This window comes from Salmo salar, chromosome 06, assembly GCF_965601325.2.
Source record: "Salmo salar chromosome 06, fSalSal1, whole genome shotgun sequence".
In the NCBI taxonomy this organism is placed as follows: domain Eukaryota; kingdom Metazoa; phylum Chordata; class Actinopteri; order Salmoniformes; family Salmonidae; genus Salmo; species Salmo salar.
This window is the reverse complement of record NC_138296.1, coordinates 27499170-27518607: the sequence shown is the minus strand read 5'-3', so window position 1 is coordinate 27518607 and position 19438 is coordinate 27499170. Positions and strand designations below refer to the sequence as shown.

The following is a 19438-nucleotide window of genomic DNA, read 5'->3' as shown; positions in this document are numbered from 1 at the left end:
TAATATTTGCGCGCTAGCTCCGCAAATTCAGCTAGTGTGTGTGTGTGAACCCTGCCAACATAAAACAAAACATTGCTATGGCGCATTGACTGGATTAACCTCACGTCAGTGACGTGCATTGAGTGCCATTCAGACAGTAGATAGGAACCCTCTGTTACCTTGCCAACTAAGGAACTGGCAGTGGATCAAACCATTGTGAGGCAAAGGGTGGAGAGTCGCAATCTTTTGAACCTTAAAAACGCGCTATTAAGTGTCTATAATCAGCACAATTGCTTTCATTGTGTATTATTACTATTATTTAAAATACATAGTTATGTTTACAGTGATATATTGGGGGGGACAAATCATATTTTTCCCAGGATGGGGGGGTGGTGTGTCCCCCATCCCCCCCGGGATTTCCACCCCTGATTCTGTGTCACTGCATCATTGAACTGAGCTTGTTGTCATTGCAGGCAATCTCAATGCTGTGCGTTACAGGGAAGACATCCTCCTCCCTCATGTGGTACCCTTCCTGCAGGCTCATCCTCACATGATCCTCCAGCATGACAATGCCACCAGCCATACTGCTCGTTCTGTGCGTGATTTCCTGCAAGACAGGAATGTCAGTGTTCTGCCATGCCCAGCGAAGAGCCCGGATCTCAATCTCATTGAGCACGTCTGGGACCTGTTGGATCGGAGGGTGAGGGCTAGGGCCATTCCCCCCAGAAATGTCCAGGAACTTGCAGGTGCCTTGGTGGAAGAGTGGGGTAACATCTCACAGCAAGAACTGGCAAATCTGGTGCAGTCCATGAGGAGGAGATGCACTGCAGTACTTAATGCAGCTGGTGGCCACACCAGATACTGACTGTTACTTTTGATTTTGACCCCTCCTTTGTTCAGGGACACATTATTTCATTTCTGTTAGTCACATGTCTGTGGAACCTGTTCAGTTTATGTCTCTGTTGTTGAATCTTGTTATGTTCATACAAATATTTACACGTTAAGTTTGCTGAAAATAAACGCAGTTGACAGTGAAAGGACGTTTCTTTTTTTGCTGAGTTATTTATATATATATAAAATGTAGGAAACATTTTATGAAAACTAAATGTGCAAAGTGCTTCTCTAAATAAGGAATAATGGGCAGTTGAAATGAGGTCGCTAAATCATATGATTGAAGGGCTATTCAAATTTGAATATTGGGATCATGCACTTTTCTGATGGTCCCGAGCTAGTTGCATTGACGGTGCTCCAGGCTGCCTACACTGTTGCCTTGTGATTAAGAAACTCGCGTCAGAATCGGGAAAATAAGACCTGTGCAATGTTGTACACTTTTTTTTCATAAAGAACCTGAGGTGTGTAGCTCAAATCGTTCGCAAGCTATTGGAGATCCGAATGTAAGGCTAACATCAAATCTCATACCAACTTTATCATGGTGTAGAAACGTGTGGTACCACTGGACTTGTGGATCGTCAAGAGAAATGTTGATAACTCCTGATACAAACAATGCTGAGAAACACCTGTAAAATACAAAGTCATTAGACAGGTACTAAGAAAAATGATATACATGTTTACAAATCTGAAATTGGATATGTGCTCAAAATCCTTTAGCTACAAATGTTCTTAGTAATTCAGTACACAGCTGTCCAACCAATAAAAGAGAATACATTCCCACATTTAAAAATGCCGGTATAAATATGAAAACAGATTGGAGTGGTTACAGATTTGGAACAGAACATACAGTTGAAGTCAGAAGTGTACATACACCCTAGCCAAATACATTTAAACTCAGTTTTTCACAATTCCTGACATTTAATCCTAGTAAAAATTAGGATCAGTAGGATCACCACTTTATTTAAGAATGTGAAATGTCAGAATAAATGTAGAGAGAATGATTTATTAACAGGTTTTATTTCTTTCATCACATTCCCAGTGGGTCAGAAGTTTGCATACACTCAATTAGTATTTGGTAGCATTGCCATTAAATTGTTTAACTTGGGTCTGTCACGTCCTGACCAGTAAAAGGGGGTTATTTGTCATTGTAGTTTGGTCAGGGCGTGGCAGGGGGTGTTTGTTTTGTGTGTTTCGGTGGTTTTGGTTTAGGTTCTATGTTTTCTATTTCTATGTTTAAATCTAGATTTATATTTCTATGTTGGGGTTGTGGTAGGACCTCCAATTAGAGGCAGCTGGTTGTCGTTGCCTCTAATTGGAGGCCATATTTAGTTGGTGTTTGTTTCACTTGTGTTTTGTGGGTGGTTGTTTCCTGTATAGCCTGAGTTGCCTTACGGAACTGTTTCGTCGGTTTGTTTATTTTGTTTAAGTGTTTAAATAAATTAAGAAGATGCAGCGCTATACCTGCTGCGCTTTGGTCCTATCCTTATGACGCCCGTGACGGGGTCAAACGTTTCGGGTAGGCTTCCACAAGCTTCCCACAATAAGTTGGGTGAATTTTGGCCCATTCCTCCTGACAGAGCTAGTGTAACTGAGTCAGGGTGTAAGCCTCCTTGCTCGCACACACTTTTTCAGTTCTGCACACAAATTGTATATAGGATTGAGGTCAGGGCTATGTGATGGCCACTCCAATACCTTGACTTTTTTGCCCTTAAGCCATTTTGCCACAACTTGAAGTATGCTTGGGGTCATTGTCCATTTGGAAGACCCATTTGCGACCAAGCTTTAACTTCCTGACTGATGTCTTGAGATGTTGCTTCAATATGTTCACATAATTTTCCTTCCTCATGAGCCATCTATTTTGTGAAGTGTACCAGTCCCTCCTGCAGCAAAGCACCCCCCACAACATGATGCTGCCACCCCCATGCTTCACGGTTGGGATGGTGTTCCTCGGCTTGCAAGCCTCCCCCTTTTTCCTCCAAACATAACGATGGTCATTATGGCCAAACAGTTCTATTTTTGTTTCATCAGACCAGAGGACATTTCTCCAAAAAGTATGATCTTTGTCCCCATGTGCAGTTGCAAACCATAGTCTGGCTTTTTTATGGTGGTTTTGGAGCAGTGGCTTCTTCCTTGCTGAGCCTCCTTTCAAGTTATGTTGATATAGGACTCGTTTTACTGTGGATATATAAACTTTTGTACCTGGGGACAAAGATCGTACTTTTTGGAGAAATGTAAACAGTCAATAACACAAAAGAAAAGAAAAATCTATGTACAGTGTGTGCAAATGTAGAAGAGCAGGGAGGTAGGCAATAAATAGGCCATTGAGGCAAAAATAATTACAATTTAGCATTAATACTGGAGTGATAGATGTGCAGATGATGATGTGCAAGTAGAGATACTGGGGTGCAAGAGGGTAAGTAATAAAATGAGGCTGAGGTAGTCGGGTGTGCTATTTACAGATTGGCTGTGTACAGGTGCAGTGATCAGTAAGCTGCTCTGGCAGCTGATGCTTAAAGTTAGAGAGGGAGATATAAGACTCCAGCTTCAGAGATTTTTGCAGTTCGTTCCAGTCATTGGCAGCAGAAAACTGGAAGGAAAGGCGGCCAAAGGAAGTGTTGCCTTTGGGGATGACCAGTGTAATGGGTGGGTGTTGCTATGGTGACCAGTGAGCTGAGATAAGGCGGGGCTTTACCTAGCTAAGACTTGTAGATGACCTGGAGCCAGTGGGTTTGGCGACGGATATGTATTGAGGGCCAGCCAACGAGAGCATACAGGTTGCAGTGATGGGTAGTATATGGGGCTTTGGTGATAAAACGGATGCCACTGTGATAGACTACATCCAGTTTGCTGAGTAGAGTGTTGGGGGCTATTTTGTAAATGACATCGCTGAAGTCAACGATCGGTAGGATAGTCAGTTTTAAGAGGGTATGTTCGGCGGCATGAGTGAAGGAGGCTTTGTTGCGAAATAGGAAGCCGATTCTAGATTTCATTTTGGATTGGAGATGCTTAATGTAAGTCTGGAAGGAATGTTTACAGTCTAACCAGACACCTAGGTATTTGTAGTTGTCCACATATTCTAGGTCAGAACCGTCCAGAGTAGTGATGCTAGTCGGTCGGGAGGGTGCGGGCAGCAATCGGTTGAGCATGTGTAACCTGAGCTCGAACCAGGGACCCTCTGCACACATCGACAACAGCCACCCTCGAAGCATCGATACCCATCGCTCAACTAAATAGCAAGGGGAACAACTACTTTAAGGTCTCAGAGCGAGTGACGTCACCGATTGAAACGCTATTAGCGCGCACCTGCTAACTAGCTAGCCATTTCCCATCGTTACACTCATCCTCCTTTTGACCTCCTCCTTTTCCGCAGCAACCAGTGATCCGGGTCAACAGCATCACTGTAACAGTTTAGCTTCCGTCCCTCTCCTCGCCCCGAACCAGGGACCCTCTGCACTCATCGACAACAGCCGCCCTCGAACCATCGTTACCCATCGCTCCACAAAAGCCACGGCCCTTGCAAAGCAAGGAGAACAACTACTTCAAGGTCTCAGAGCGAGTGACGTCACCTATTGAAACGCTATTAGCGCGCACCCGCTAACTACCTAGCCATTTCACATCGTTATACATGCACTTAGTTTTACTAGCGTTTAAAAGCAGATGGAGGCCACGGAAGGAGTGTTGTATGGCGTTGAAGCTCGTTTGGAGGTTTGTTAGCACAGTGTCTAAAGAAGGGCCAGATGTATACAGATTGGTGTCATCTGCGTAGAGGTGGATCAGAGAATCACCAGCAGCAAGAGCGATATCATTGATATATACAGAGAAAAGATTCGGCCTGAGAATTGAACGATGTGGCTCCCCCATAGAGACTGCCAGAGGTCCGGACAACAGGCCCTCCGATTTGACACACTGAACTCTATCTGAGAAGAAGTTGCACATTGCATTTTGAAAGAGTATTTTTATCATCATTTTTTTAACGAAAGCATAAATGGAGCAAAGTACAGAGAGATCCTTGATGAAAACCTGCTCCAGAACTCTCAGGACCTCAGAATGTGGCGAAGGTTCGCCTTCCAACAGGACAACTACACTAAACACACAGCGAAGACAACGCAGGAGTGGCTTTGGAATGTCTCTGATTGTCCTTGAGTGGCCCAGCCAGAACCCGGACTTAAACCTGATCGAACATTGCTGGAGAGACCTGAAAATAACTGTGCAGCAATGCTCCCCATCCAACCTGACTGAGCTTGAGAGGATCTGCAGAGAAGAATGTGAGACACTCCCCAAATACAGGTGTGCCAAGCTTGTAGCGTCATACCCAAGAATGCGACGCTGTAATCGCTGCCAAAGGTGCTTCAACAAAGTACTGAGTAAAGGGTCTGAATACTTTTGAAACATTTTATATTTCAGTTGTATTTTTTTATAAATATAAACCAGTTTTTGTTTTGTCATTATGGGGTATTGTGTGTAGATTGATGAGGGGAAAAAACAATTTCATAAATTGGTCCTATCTGTTTAATCCAGGTTTCAGTCTAATGACCTTCATCAAGATTTATCTTCTAACATTTCTTTCTGTTACTTGATTCCATGTTAATGGGAACAGTAAACACAGATTAGAGATGTCTGAGGTCTCTAACTGAGAAGTTTGATGAGATCATGTGATTTACTAAAAGAGCATAGCGAGAGGGGGACATCTCTCCAAAACCAAAACCAACAAAAACCAAACAAAAACAATCGTCTGAGACAATTATTTATATACAGTGCCTTGCAAAAGTAATCATACCCCTTGGATTTCTTCACATTTTATTGTGTTACAAAGTGAAAACCTGTTCCCGAACCACCTCCTCCCACTGCTGCTGGCCTTTGCAGATTCTGCCATTATGCTCCGTTGTCGGTAATATGCTACACCAGGGGGTCGGCAACCTTTTCCAATTGGAGTACCTGTTCATCTTATCATTTCTACCGATCTGCGTGCCAGTTAGGATTTTAATATGCACATTTTCATGGAACAGTTTCATTTATTTTATAATAAAGTCATCATATCTCAATCATTGTCATGTGATTAATAAAAATGATATCTAAATCTAATGAATGAAAATTATTCAAATCTTTAAGTAACTTCTATTGCCATTACCAATTATGCAAAAAACTAAAGCCAACAAATAAAAACATGGTATAAAATATTCTGGACCCTCAGAGTTTCTGGCACCAGTGAGCTCTGGACAGACACAGCTGTAGGCTATTTGCACAAGGAATAAGACAGGTAGGCCTATTTTATGACAAATAATGTGTCCACTCCACAATGAAAACTGTAAAAGACTAATAATAATATATTGAATACATTAACAGAAATTACGGTCACCAAACAAACATTGTAGATTAGAAATTCTGGGAATTAACGGTAAATGTACCACTGGTGTGACATCCCCGCGGCCTCCGCAAAAGATTAGTCCCCTGAGACAGGCGTCAATCAAAAATTTTTTTGCAACTGCTGGACATAACAATTCAACGACCAATAGCCTATCGACCAATTAATCCACCAGTCGACTAAATGGGGTCAGCCCTAATATACATGCATCCTCAGTTACCTTGTGGGGTTATTTTGAGAGGGATATTTTTGATGAAGTCATCTGCAAAGTCCACCATCTGTCTCAGTGCTCTCAATAGCAGCACATCCATGTCTTCATTCAAGTCAATTTCCTCATGGTAGTTCTTCACAGGCAGGATGCAGTTCACTGGTACTCCCAGTTCGGTACTGCACTGCTCCATCTGCAATGAAAGAATACAGTTGGAATGCAATGGAATGAGCTGTAGCTGTCATGGATCCGCCCGGTACTGCTGCTCATTCTGTTCACCAGTTCCGGAGGTCGACGTCACCGGTCGACGTGTCTTGTTGGTTATTGTTCCCATGTCCATTGGTTGTGTGAGTAACCATGCATTGGTTCAGCTTTTGTGCTGCGTGTTTTGTGTATTACGGGTCTCGTCCCTACGAGGTTTACCCTCGCTCTTTTGTTTGGGTACATCCCAGTGTTTTGTATTCGTGTTTGTTTTGGGTATATAAAAAAAAAAACTATTATGTATTCCTGCACCTGTCTCCAAATCCTTTATACCAGCGTGACAGTAGCATATATCTATGTGTATATGTGTGTGTATATGGCTGATTGTCTTATATTAAAGAATTCTAGTATAGAAGCATTTTTTTTTTACTCACTTTCTCCTTTATGTACTTGCTCAGATAGATGTTCTTCACGTCTTTCCTTACTGATGGACAGGCTTCATCCACTCTGGTGAGAACAACCATTTGGGGAATCCCTGCCAGAGCAAACTGATTTAATCCAGCAGTCCTTTTTCTCTCCAGGCAATGCAATGATGTTCATACTCAAAGACATAGTACACCTATCATACTATTAGTTTGTATAGCCAACAAGTACTACTAAACAATATTTTGCCCTCTTACCCATATCAGCGGCAGCTAGTCTGATGTCCCTCATCTTCTGGATGACATGTTTTCCCAAGAAAGCCATTTTATCAGCTGGCATGACACTGACTAGACAGTGAACTCTGTCTTCTGAACTGGGGATCTTTATGTAGCCAGGATCCTCTTCTGATAACGGTGACATGGGATTAAACTAGCCAAGGATGAGGAATAAAAATGTGTTTTAATCTATACTGACTGAAACAGAGATTCCTTGGTGATATTGTGTTTTACTTTATTCACATTACCTTGTGGCCCTCTTTTACATGGCCCTTTAGGGCGTTGATGATGTCATCCTTATGCACACCTTTGCCACTGCTTTCCTCCAGACCCATGACATCATTGAAGACGATGGGGTAGTAGATTCCATGTTTCCCTTTTTCAATTTTGTGGGTTTGGTACTGTAAAATAGGATGTGGCATTTCTAATGAATTATACACAGAATGCAGATTTGAAAGCATTGCAATTTGAGTTTGCAGTAATAATTCAGAATAGTTCACAGGCATTTGTGGTAATATGTTGTGGTTTCAATCAATGGGTTTCATATAACACTTGGTAAATAACTTACTTTTATGGTGAAGCTTTCAGCTGCAATAGCACTGTCAGCTAGTGCGATGCTGGTAATGCGACCCTGAAAGACACTGTTGATGAAGTTGATAAGGCTGGACTTGCCCGCTCCGACTGGTCCATGGAGGAAGACTCGGATACTCTTAATATCAGGGTTTCCAGGAACATAGTCTTTCAATTTCTGCAGTATTACCTCTTTCTGACTGTCATAGGGGAGTAGAGAACAAGTTTAGAGGTAGACTCAGCGATATGACATGACACAGCAGGCAGTTTCCTGCTTACAGAAATCAACAGCATGTGCCAAGACTGCCACATAAATTGGGAAGGCATAATTTGTGAAGAGCCAGAAGTGGCCGTTTTGGTTGGTTTGCAATCTGTTGTTTTATTGTTGTTACTGTATGTCTGTAAGCAGGAAGTCGCCCCATTTGTATGATGCTGTCATATCACCGAGTGTACCTTTTAAACAAATAGACGCACTTGGAATGATGCCATTTAGTTAAATGTTAGGTTTTGATGGGAGGTGAACAGTGTACACAGTATTTTCAAACATACCCCCAGGGTGTGATCCTCCATTCCTTGTCAAAAGCTGTTAAACAAACATATTTTGATATAAATGCAATATACTACGATATACTACTATGATCTTGGATCACACACACACAAAACAAATTCTAAATAGTACCAGATGGGGTTCTTTGGCTTATAACCATAGCGGAACCCTTTTTGGTGCTATATAGAACACTTTTTGAAGGTTATATAAAGAAGCTACATAGCACCAACAAATGGTTCTGCTATGGTTACTACTCTTTTGGAAGAGGTTTTATGCTTCTTTATAGAACTTTTATGGTGAAAGGTTATTTATAGAACCATTCTCAATCTGCAATGTTCTTTGTAGATCCATTTGATCCATGGTTATACAGGGTTTTTTAATCTGGTCAGCCATTTTATATTGTTCAAATTCCATAGCTAATATTGTGTTAATTGACAAGTTGAATCATGTGAGCTATCTCTGGAACAGCTGAGAGTTCCTGAGGAGAGAATTGAGAACCACTGACTGATTTACTCAACTGTTCTCTATTTATTAAAAATAAAAATAAAAGTTTATTTAAAACATACAATCAACTTGCAGTGAAACCGCTCAACATTTACATCACCTTGTCATCTAACGGACTCCCATCCAGAGTGACCCACAGAAGCAACCAGGGTCAACGCCCTGCTCAAGGGCACGTCGACAGATCTCCCACAAGGTTAAAAACGGGGACCCGAACCAGCGACCCATCAGCCATCGGCCCAAGCTCCCAACCGCCAGGCCACCAGCTCTCCAAGATCCCCCCCACAGTTCCCCAAGAGCAGCCCTTCAACCACCCCCCCACGTTAACCCCCCCGAGAAAAAAAAAAAATTCCACTGCCCACCCCCAATCCCCCATCCCCCAAAGCACCTACAACCAACAAAGGAAAACAGAAATGCAAAAACAAAAGACATCAAGGCCAACTGAATATGTTTGAATGCATGTATGGCACTATTTACGCGTGTGTATGTGTGTCCGTGTATGTGCACTTTAATGAAAGTGTGTGTATATGCATGTGTACAAACACCTGCGCAGCATCAGCCTCGGGCAAACAGGTATTAGTTGTAGCAACAGTGCCCCTCCGTGTCATTCAAACGTACTTTTTGTTATGTTTTATTTCAACGTTATTTTTGTACTTTTTATCTTTGACCGTCATTCTATCCCCAGCCCAGCAACTCCACTCACACTTGTCTCCAATTCCACATCCCAACCCTCAGCTTCCCTCATCCCATCCCACCTATCTCTGCCATCCACCCTCTTCGGATTTCTATGCACCATATATCTTTAAACTATTCTGTGATATTTAACATACAATTTGAATCTATCTAATCGATTAGAATCCACAGATTGCGAGATGAAGATAAGTACTTTTACTAAGAGTATTAGTATATTAGTAACTGACGAACCTGGTCTCTCCAGATCTTCAAACAATACTATTTCTAGGGTCAATTTTAGATCAATGTTATGCATTTTCAGCCATTCCCGAACCTGAGACAGAAACAGGCTACCTGAGGGCAATACCAAAATAAACAGTCTATTGATTCTGTATCCTCACAACAAAATCTGCAGAGCTGCGATGATTGTATGCCCCAAATATTCAACATTTTGTTGGTGGCAAGAATTCTGTAAAATAATTTTTGATGAAAAGTCTTGAATCTTATATATCAACTCATACACCCTGTACTATGGAATCAGTACATCAAAAATCTCTATGGCACAGCTGTCAACATCCTGGTCCTCAAATGAAACTGGCATACTTTCCTATTTATGCTATTTTTATTCCTCTCCAGTTTTGATCCTTTATATTAGGCAGACAGACCAGTTCCCTACGTCCTCCCACTGCCACCTGCCTCCACCATTTTTGGGGTAATGCTGTAATCTTGGATTGAGCCGACCTTCTGATTACTTCATGAAATACATAACTCTACCTGTCACACCTTGATCTGTTTCACCTGTCTTTGTGCTTATCTCCACCCCCTCCCTGTGTCTCCCATCTTCCCCATTATCCCAAGTGTATTTATACCTGTGTTCTCTGTTCGTCTGTTGCCAGTTCGTTTTGTTTCGTCAAGCCTACCAGCGTTTTTTCCCGTGCTCCTGGCTTGCGCTAGTTCCTGTTTACTACTTTTGCCAGTTTTGACCATTCTGTCTGCCCTGATCTTGAGCCTGCCTGCCGTTCTGTACCTTATCACACCACCCTGGATTACTGACCTCTGCCTGCCCTTGACCTGTCGTTTGCCTGCCCCACCTGTTTTTGTAATACACTTTTGTTACTTCGAATCTGTCTTCATCTGGGTCTTCTCCTGAGCCTTGACTCTACCATTCCAATTTACAATATCATTTAAAAACAAAATAGCCTTTTGAAACATCTTTTCCATAAATACAGGTCTTTTATCAAACAGTACATTTGAATTCAGCCATAGTATTTGTTGTATCTTTTCAGGGGGATGAAATGTAAATTGTAGCCAGCTCTGCAATGTTAGTTTGAAAAAGAGAGATACTTTGAAAAAAGTTCAATTTTCAATTAATTAGAAATGAGACATGGCAATCTGCACAAAAGCAAAAATGACATTTTTAAACAATGGATGAGCTTTTCTTAGTAATCTACTTGAGAACAATTTCGATGGCCATAATGATTAAATATGGTGACAGTGGACACCCTTCTTAGATGTTTCATGTTTTTCTATTATTTATAGTAGTTGTCGTACATTATCTCCAACGTATCATCCATGTTAAAAAAAACCTGTCTGATCAGAATGAACAATACATGGTAATACCAGGTGTGTGCTATGCATTTCGCTAGTATTTTTGCATCAAACCTTGAAGTGTAAGAGGCTTCCAGTTTTTTTTAGACAGACTGGATCTTTATACTTGCCATCTGGGTCTTGTTTTAATAATAGTGACATCAGAACTTCCTGACAGAGCCACCATTTCTATAGGAGTAGTTAAAACAAGCTAACAATGGAGCTTTTAGTATATCAAAAAAGGCTTGATATCATGTAGTAACCAAAAAAGTGTTAAACAAATCAAAATCTATTTTCAAATACAGATTCTTCAAAGTAGCCACCCTTTGCCTTGATGACAGCTTTGCACACTCTTGGCATTCTCTCAACCAGCTTCATGAGGTAGTCACCTGGAATGCATTTCAATTAACAGGTGTACCTTGTTCAAAGTTAATTTGTGGAATTTCTTTCCTTCTTAATGCGTTTGAGACAATCAGTTGTGTTGTGACAAGGTAGGGTGGTATAGAGAAGATAGTAAAAATAAAGAAAAACTGTGGAATGAGTAGATGAACCAAACTTTTGACTGGTATTGTATACTGGAAAAATTCTGTTATAAATTATTTTGTCTTAGTTAATAATATCCTGTTTGGGATAGGGTGCAGTATTTTCACGGCCGGATAAAAAACGTACCGATTTAATCTGGTTACTACTCCTGCCCAGAACTGAGAATATGCATATAATTAGTAGATTTGGATAGAAAACACTCTAAAGTTTCTAAATCTGTTTGAATGGTGTCTGTGAGTATAACAGAACTCATATGGCAGGCCAAAACCTGAGAAGATTCCATACAGGAAGTGCCCTGTCTGACAATTTGTTGTCCTTCTGTAGCATCTCTATCGAAAATACAGCATCTGTGCTGTATTTTCTAAGGCATTTTCTAAGGCTTCCATTGGCTCTCAGAAGATGCCAGAAAGTGGAATGGGGAGTCTGCAGTTTCTGGGCGAAGAACAGCAGGAGAATTTGTGAGTGGTCAGGCTGGGAACAGTGACACTGGAGATGCGCGTCCACGAGACTACTCCATTTTTTTCTTTCAGCCTTTGAATGAATACAATGTTGCCTGGTTGGAGTATTATCGCTATTTTACGAGAAAAATAGCATAAAAATGTATTTTAAACAGCGTTTGACATGCTTCTAAGTAAGGTAATGGAATATTTTGAAAATTTTTGTCACGAAATGCGCTCGCGCGTCACCTGAACGCACGAACAAAACGGAGCTATTTGAATATAACTATGGATTATTTGGAACCAAAACAACATTTGTTGTTGAAGTAGAAGTCCTGGGAGTGCATTCTGACGAAGAACAGCAAAGGTAATCTAATTTTTTAATAGGAATTCTGAGTTTGGTGAGCCCCAAACTTGGTGTGTGTCAAAATAGCTAGCCATGATGGCCGGGCTATGTACTCAGAATATTGCAAAATGTGCTTTCGCCGAAAAGCTATTTTAAAATCTGACACCGCAATTGCATAAAGGAGTTCTGTATCTATAATTCTTAAAATAAATGTTATGTTTTTTGTGAACGTTTATCATGAGTAATTTAGTAAATTCACCGGAAGTTTGCGGTGGGTATGCTAGTTCTGAACATCACATGCTAATGTAAAAAGCTGGTTTTTGATATAAATATGAACTTGATTGAACAAAACATGCATGTATTGTATAACATAATGTCCTAGGAGTGTCATCTGATGAAGATCAAAGGTTAGTGCTGCATTTAGCTGTGGTTTTGGTTTTTGTGACATATATGCTTGCTTTGAAAATGGCTGTGTGCTTATTTTTGGCAGGGTACTCTCCTGACACAATCTAATGTTTTGCTTTCGCTGTAAAGCCTTTTTGAAATCGAACAATGTGGTTAGATTAACGAGAGTCTTGTCTTTAAAATGGTGTAAAATAGTCATATGTTTGAGAAATTGAAGTTATAGCATTTTTGAAGTATTTGTATTTCGCGCCACGCTCTACCATTTTAGGGACAGCGGAACGTCTGTCCCTAAAAGGTTAAAAATTAAATTGTCCTCCAGTAAACTTTGAGTAAATTTCCAATATCCTTGTCCACGTGAAAATCCTATGAGAGTTATGTGAAGGCCAATTAGATAATTATTCAATCACGTTCTGTCTCCTATTAAAACTTTTTTAAACTTTGATGCAAGAGAGAAAGAGACAAGAAAGTTGTCAAGACGACTAGCTTGATTAAGTCTCCTTCGTGTGTATCTCACTAGTCTCCAAATATCCACTATTTCTAATGTGCCCATACTGTTTGTGATTTCCTTAAGGGCACGGTGATGATAGTTTATAGAGTGATTTCCATTACGGTTCATTCAGGTACTTAACACTGTGTTATGGTCTCTGTCACGGGTGTCGTATTGTAGAGACCAAGGCGCAGCGGGTTGCGTGCTCATCATCATATTTTATTAAACACGTGAACACGGAAAAACAAGAAAATAGAGAAAACACGACAGGAAACAGTTTTGCAGGCTATAACTACAAGCAGTGCAAAAACAACTACCCACAAACAAACAAGTGAAAACAAGCTCTTTAAATATGACTCTCAATCAGGAACAACGATGAACAGCTGTTCCTGATCGAGAGCCACACAGACCACAAAGAAATATAACCACAAAAAAAAACCTAGAATACAAAAACCAGAACATACACCAAAACCCCGGAACACATAAATAAAACACCCCTCTACATACACATAACCCCCGAACCACATAAAACAAATACCCTCTGCCACGTCCTGACCAAACTACAATAACTAATACTCCCTCTACTGGTCAGGACGTGACATTACCCCCCCAAAGGTGCAGACCCCGTATGCACCTAAATAAAAAATAAAAAAAATAAATAAACCCCTAACTAAAAGGGAGGGAAGGGAGGGTGGCTGCCGTCAACGACGGCTCCTGTGCTACACCCCCCCCTCCCCAACCAACCTATACTGGAGGTGGCTCAGGTTCCGGTCTACAACCCCCACCCAACCTGTCCACCCCTGCAGAATACTCAGGGCTGTATAGCGTCTCTGGACTGTAGGCCGACTCTGGAAGCTCCAGACTGTAGGCAGACTCACTCTGTTCCGGACCGTAGGCAGACTCGCTCGGTTCCGGACCATAGGCAGACCCGCTCGGCTCCGGACCGTAGGCAGACCCGCAAGGCTCCGGACTGTAGGCAGACTCACTCGGTTCTGAGCTGTAGGCAGACTCACTCGGCTCCGGACTGTAGGCAGACTCACTCGGTTCAGGACCGTAGGCAGACTCACTCGGTTCTGAGCTGTAGGCAGACTCACTCGGTTCTGAGCTGTAGGCCCTCTCACTTGGTTCCGGATTGTAGGCCATCTCACTTGGTTCCGGACTGTAGGCGGTCTTACTTGGTTCCGGACTGTAGGCCGTCTTACTCGGTTCCGGACTGTAGACCCTCTCACTCCTTTCCGAACTGTGGGCCGTCTCACTCGGCTCTGAACAGTGGGCCGTCTCTCTTGGTTCCGAACTGTAGGCCGTCTCACTCGGTTCCGGGCTATACGCTATTACCGGATACTCTGGACGGGGTACTGTTGCCGGATACTCTGGACGGGGCACTGTCGTCGGACACTCTGAACGGGGTACTGTCTCCGGACACTCTGGACGGGGTACTGTTGCCGGACTCTCTGGACGGGGCTATGTCGTCGAAAGCTCGGGACTGGGCTGACGCACTGGTAGCCTGATGCGTGGGGCTGGTAGTGGATGTACCAGCCTGGGGACACGCACCTCAGGGCTAGTGCGGGGAGCAGGAAGCGGCCGAGTTGGACTGGGCTGACGCACTGGAAGCCTGATGCGTGGTGCTGGTACTGGAAGTGCCAGTTTGGGGACACGCACCTCAGGGCTAGTGCGGGGAGCGGGAACAGGCTGAGTTGGACTGGGCTGCCGCATTGGAAGCCTGATGCATGGGGCTGGTAGTGGAGGTACCAGCCTGGGGACACGCACCTCAGGGCTAGTGTGGGGAGCGGGAACAGGCTGAGTTGGACTGGGCTGACGCACTTGAGGCCTGGTGCGTGATGCTGGCTGTGGATATACCGGGCCATGAAGACGCACAGGCGGTCTCGATCGCACCTCCTGCACAACCCGTCCTGGCTGGATGGAACTAGTAGCCCTGTACGAGCAGAGTGCTGGTACAGGGCGAACTGGGCTGTGCAGAAGCCTGATGGTTGCCGTGCATAGAGCGGGCGTAGGGTAGCCTGGACCTAGTAGGCGCACCGGTGACCAGATGCGCTGCGCAGGCATCCTCCTACCAGGCTGGATGCCCACTCTAGCACGGCATTTGCGAGGGGCTGGGATCACTCGCACCGGACTGTGCGTGCGTATGGGCGAGATCGTGCGCACTTCTGCATACCTCAGCGCCCTCCACTCCATACGAGCCTCACTATAAGCACGGAGGGCTGGCTTAGGGCTCACCCTTGGCCCAGCCAAACTACCTGTGTGCCCCCCCCAAATATTTTTTATTGGGGGTGCCTCTCGTGCTTCTCCCTCAGCGCATACAAAGCCTCATACCGACGCCTCTCCGCCTTGGCTGCCTCTATTTCCTCCGGAGGGAGACGGTAGTCCCCAGCCTGATGCCAAGGTCCAGCCCCGTCCAGAATTTCCTCCCATGTCCAATTCCCCTGATAGTCCATATAATTTTTTACCTGCTGCTCCTTCCCCCGCTGCTTGGTCCTTGTTTGGTGGGTAGTTCTGTTACGGGTGTCGTAATGTAGAGACCAAGGCGCAGCGGGTTGCATGCTCATCATCATATTTTATTAAACACGTGAACACGGAAAAACAACAAGAAAATAGCAAAAACACGACAGGAAACAGTTTTGCAGGCTATAACTACAAGCAGTGCAAAAACAACTACCCACAAACAAACAAGTGAAAACAAGCTCTTTAAATATGACTCTCAATCAGGAACAACGATGAACAGCTGTTCCTGATCGAGAGCCACACAGACCACAAAGAAATATAACCACTAGAAAAACCCTAGAATACAAAAACCAGAACATACACCAAAACCCCGGAACACATAAATAAAACACCCCTCTACATACACATAACCCCCGAACCACATAAAACAAATACCCTCTGCCACGTCCTGACCAAACTACAATAACTAATACTCCCTCTACTGGTCAGGACGTGACAGTCTCCCACAACACTGATTTGATCGTTTGTTGCCTGTAAGTTCAATAAATTGGAATAAATATTTTCAAAGTAGTATGGATCATCCTGATTTGGACCATATAGATTAATGAGCCAAACCTTTTTTCATCCACAACCATTCTCAATTGACACAAGGTTATGCGACTCTTTCACAAGACACTGGCCATAGTCATATAATATGTAATGGCAAAACACAACAAATTAGGTACACACAACACTCCCAGTTGCACAGAAATAGCTGTGAGCACACCACGCCCCAAAATATTTGAATAAGCTACCTCCCCTACATTTTAATTATCACTAAAAGAGCTAAGAACCCTTTTGTGAACTGCAAAAAAACATTGAAGAGCTCCAAGTGTTCTTTGAGTCATTATGATTCCACATAGAACCATCAAAGGTTTTCTGTGAATTTGATAGTTTATATTTTTTGTACTTCTATAAGTAAATGGTCCTGTAGTGGGCTAATGAAGAGGTTGGCATAAAATCATGTGCCGAGCTGCTATGACGCACCAGACACATAGGACGTGAACTGAGTTCAACCGATACAGGAACAGAGAGCATACTGTACATACAAACACACTACAACTTACCTGCAGTAGGCATAGGTGGTGTAGTTGATTTAAACAGCTGCATCCCTTTAAAGACAAAGTCCAATGGAATTACTGTACATAAAACAGACTACCCACCCACACTCCGATCAGTCTCCTACTATTACTTTCACTTCTGTCTTGTCTGCCACAATTTCTGTAAACAGGTGTGACTCTAACTAACCCTGCCTGTATCACAGACTCAGACCTGGGGTCAAATACATACTGTCCAATACTTCAAATATTTCAGGGGCACTTTATTTAGCTACCCTGATGAAGGTCGACCAAGACTGAAACAATAGTTAAAAGAGCCATTCATTTGTTGGAATCAAGATTACCTGTGTGCTGCAGTTTGTATCATTTTTATTAGTGCATTTTATGTAGCTGATATTTTTTACCCAGGTCTGCTCAGACTATGTGAGTGTTGTGTGCAAAATGCATCCTAGGATGCAAAATGCATCCTGGTGCAATGCACATCCTTTTTGATTTTTACTGAAAGTGCTCTACCGTTATCTTAAAATATTACTGCTGATGCACAATTTTCTGGGACCATATCAACATTGGACAAATTAAGAAAACACTAAAAGATACTTTTTGAGTTAAATATCCCTTTAAAATAAGTGGTCAAACACTGTATCCAAATAAGTAACTATATAATGTATGCCTAATTTGTAAACATAACATCAATGATACAATTATTATAATATAAAATAAACAAATTGACAAAAAATGGTCTATACCTGTTATCCAAAGAAAAATAATTCTCAAGTATTTAAGGATGTCCCAAAAAAGTGTCATGGCTATATTAACACAGCTTTTCACACCCCTCTGACAATATTTTAGTTTCGTTTTTTGTGTCTGCGTCATGCATGTCCATCTTTATTTATACTGTGCGCTTCTGGTAAATCACATGACTTCTTTAAACCAATGAATGAAGGTGCTTGAGGAAAAATGCTAAACTGGAAAACAGGAAAAAGACCAGATCCAGGCTGAGCTAATAAATTACATGACTACTTTAGACCTCACACTCCTCAGTTAGACATATATAATCTCAGACAGACATCTAGTCTAACATGTGCTCGCTGTTGCTATGAATTTAAAATCAAGCTAGTAACAGAATATTTTTCAGAAAATAAATCCTGATGAAGGTCATTAGACTGAAACATGGAAAAAGCAGATTAATAAAATCATAAATGATGCTAACAGAGAAAACAAATGTTGGACATTCATTTGACCAGTTTTGTCACAAGAGGATTTAATTATTCAAATATATATATATATATATATAACTTCTAACAGGAAATTCGTTTTTATATGCTATTTCCTGCGGAAATACATTTTTTGGTGGGTTTCATATTGTAAAAATACAATGCAAAATTACAACTACATATAAATACAACAGGAGGTTGGTGGCACCTTAATTGCGGAGGTCAGTCTAGTGGTAATGGCTGGAGCAGATTAAGAGGAAGGCGATAAGATGGTTTCCATGTGTTTGATGCCATTCAATCTCTCCGTTCCAGCCCCTCAGCAGCTTCCACTGATAAACACCATACTAAATGCGGAAGACACATTTCAGTTGAATGCATTCAGTTCTACAACACTAGGTTTCCCCCCTTTCCCTACTGATCCCCCCTTTCCCTACTGACCGACTCTTTTCTCTGTATACATCAATGATGTCGCTCTTGCTGCTGGTGATTCTCTGATCCACCTCCACGCAGACGACACCCTTCTGTACACTTCTGGCCTTTCTTTGGACACTGTGTTAACAAACCTCCAAACGAGCTTCAATGCCATACAACACTCCTTCCGTGGCCTCCAACTGCTCTTAAATGAAAGTAAAACTAAATGCGTGCTCTTCAACCGATTGTTGCCCGCACCCGCCCGTCTAACATCACTACTGTGGACGGTTCTGACTTAGAATATGTGGACAACTACAAATACCTAGGTGTCTGGTTAGACTGTAAACTCTCCTTCCAGACTCACATTAAGCATCTCCAATCCAAAATTAAATCTAGAATCGGCTTCCTATTTCGCAACAAAGCATCCTTCACTCATGCTGCCAAACATACCCTCGTAAAACTGACTAACCTACTGATCCTTGACTTCAGCAATGTCATTACAAAAATAGCCCCCAACACTCTACTCAGCAAATTGGATGTAGTCTATCACAGTGCCATCTGTTTTGTCACCAAAGCCCCATATACTACCCACCACTGCGACCTGTATGCTCTCGTTGGCTGGCCCTCGCTACAAATTTCATCGCCAGACCCACTGGCTGCAGGTCATCTATAAGTCTTTGCTAGGTAAAGCCCCGCTTTATCTCAGCTCACTGGTCACCATAGCAGCACCCACCCGTAGCACGCGCTCCAGCAGGTATATTTCAATGGTCACCCCAAAGCCAACTCCTCCGCCTTTCCTTCCAATTCTCTGCTGCCAATGAC

General features: G+C 42.5%; 2 protein-coding genes across 3 annotated transcripts in view; one reads left to right on the top strand and one right to left on the bottom strand.

Moving 5' to 3' along the window:
• LOC106606751 (lipid droplet assembly factor 1) overlaps positions 1–19438 on the top strand; it is a 65727-nt gene that overhangs the window by 30489 nt on the left and 15800 nt on the right. The window lies entirely within an intron of this gene.
• LOC106606746 (interferon-induced protein 44) lies at positions 5602–18820 on the bottom strand. 2 transcript variants are annotated; one of them, XM_014203108.3, is made up of 9 exons: positions 18644–18820; positions 18414–18549; positions 17001–17045; positions 8459–8492; positions 7908–8109; positions 7588–7740; positions 7322–7493; positions 7076–7176; positions 5602–6633 (listed from the first exon to the last, which is right to left on the bottom strand). In XM_014203108.3, the coding sequence occupies exons 3-9, from the start codon at positions 17041–17043 to the stop codon at positions 6445–6447; spliced, it is 894 nt and encodes a 297-aa protein (XP_014058583.1). In that variant the 5' UTR covers positions 17044–17045; positions 18414–18549; positions 18644–18820; the 3' UTR covers positions 5602–6444. The 2 variants fall into 2 exon arrangements, with proteins under 2 accessions (XP_014058583.1, XP_045575975.1); XM_045720019.2 differs by lacking the exons at positions 18414–18549; positions 18644–18820 and adding an exon at positions 17738–17889.

Coding starts and splice junctions, on each gene's coding strand:
- LOC106606746 (XM_045720019.2), bottom strand. CDS start 17,864: ATGACGCAGACACAAAAAACGAAACTAAAATATTGTCAGAGGGGTGTG. Junction 7,494..7,587: donor ATGTAAAAGAGGGCCACAAG/GTAATGTGAATA, acceptor ATCCTTGGCTAG/TTTAATCCCATGTCACCGTT. Junction 6,634..7,075: donor GCAAGTACATAAAGGAGAAA/GTGAGTAAAAAA, acceptor CTTTCATTGCAG/ATGGAGCAGTGCAGTACCGA.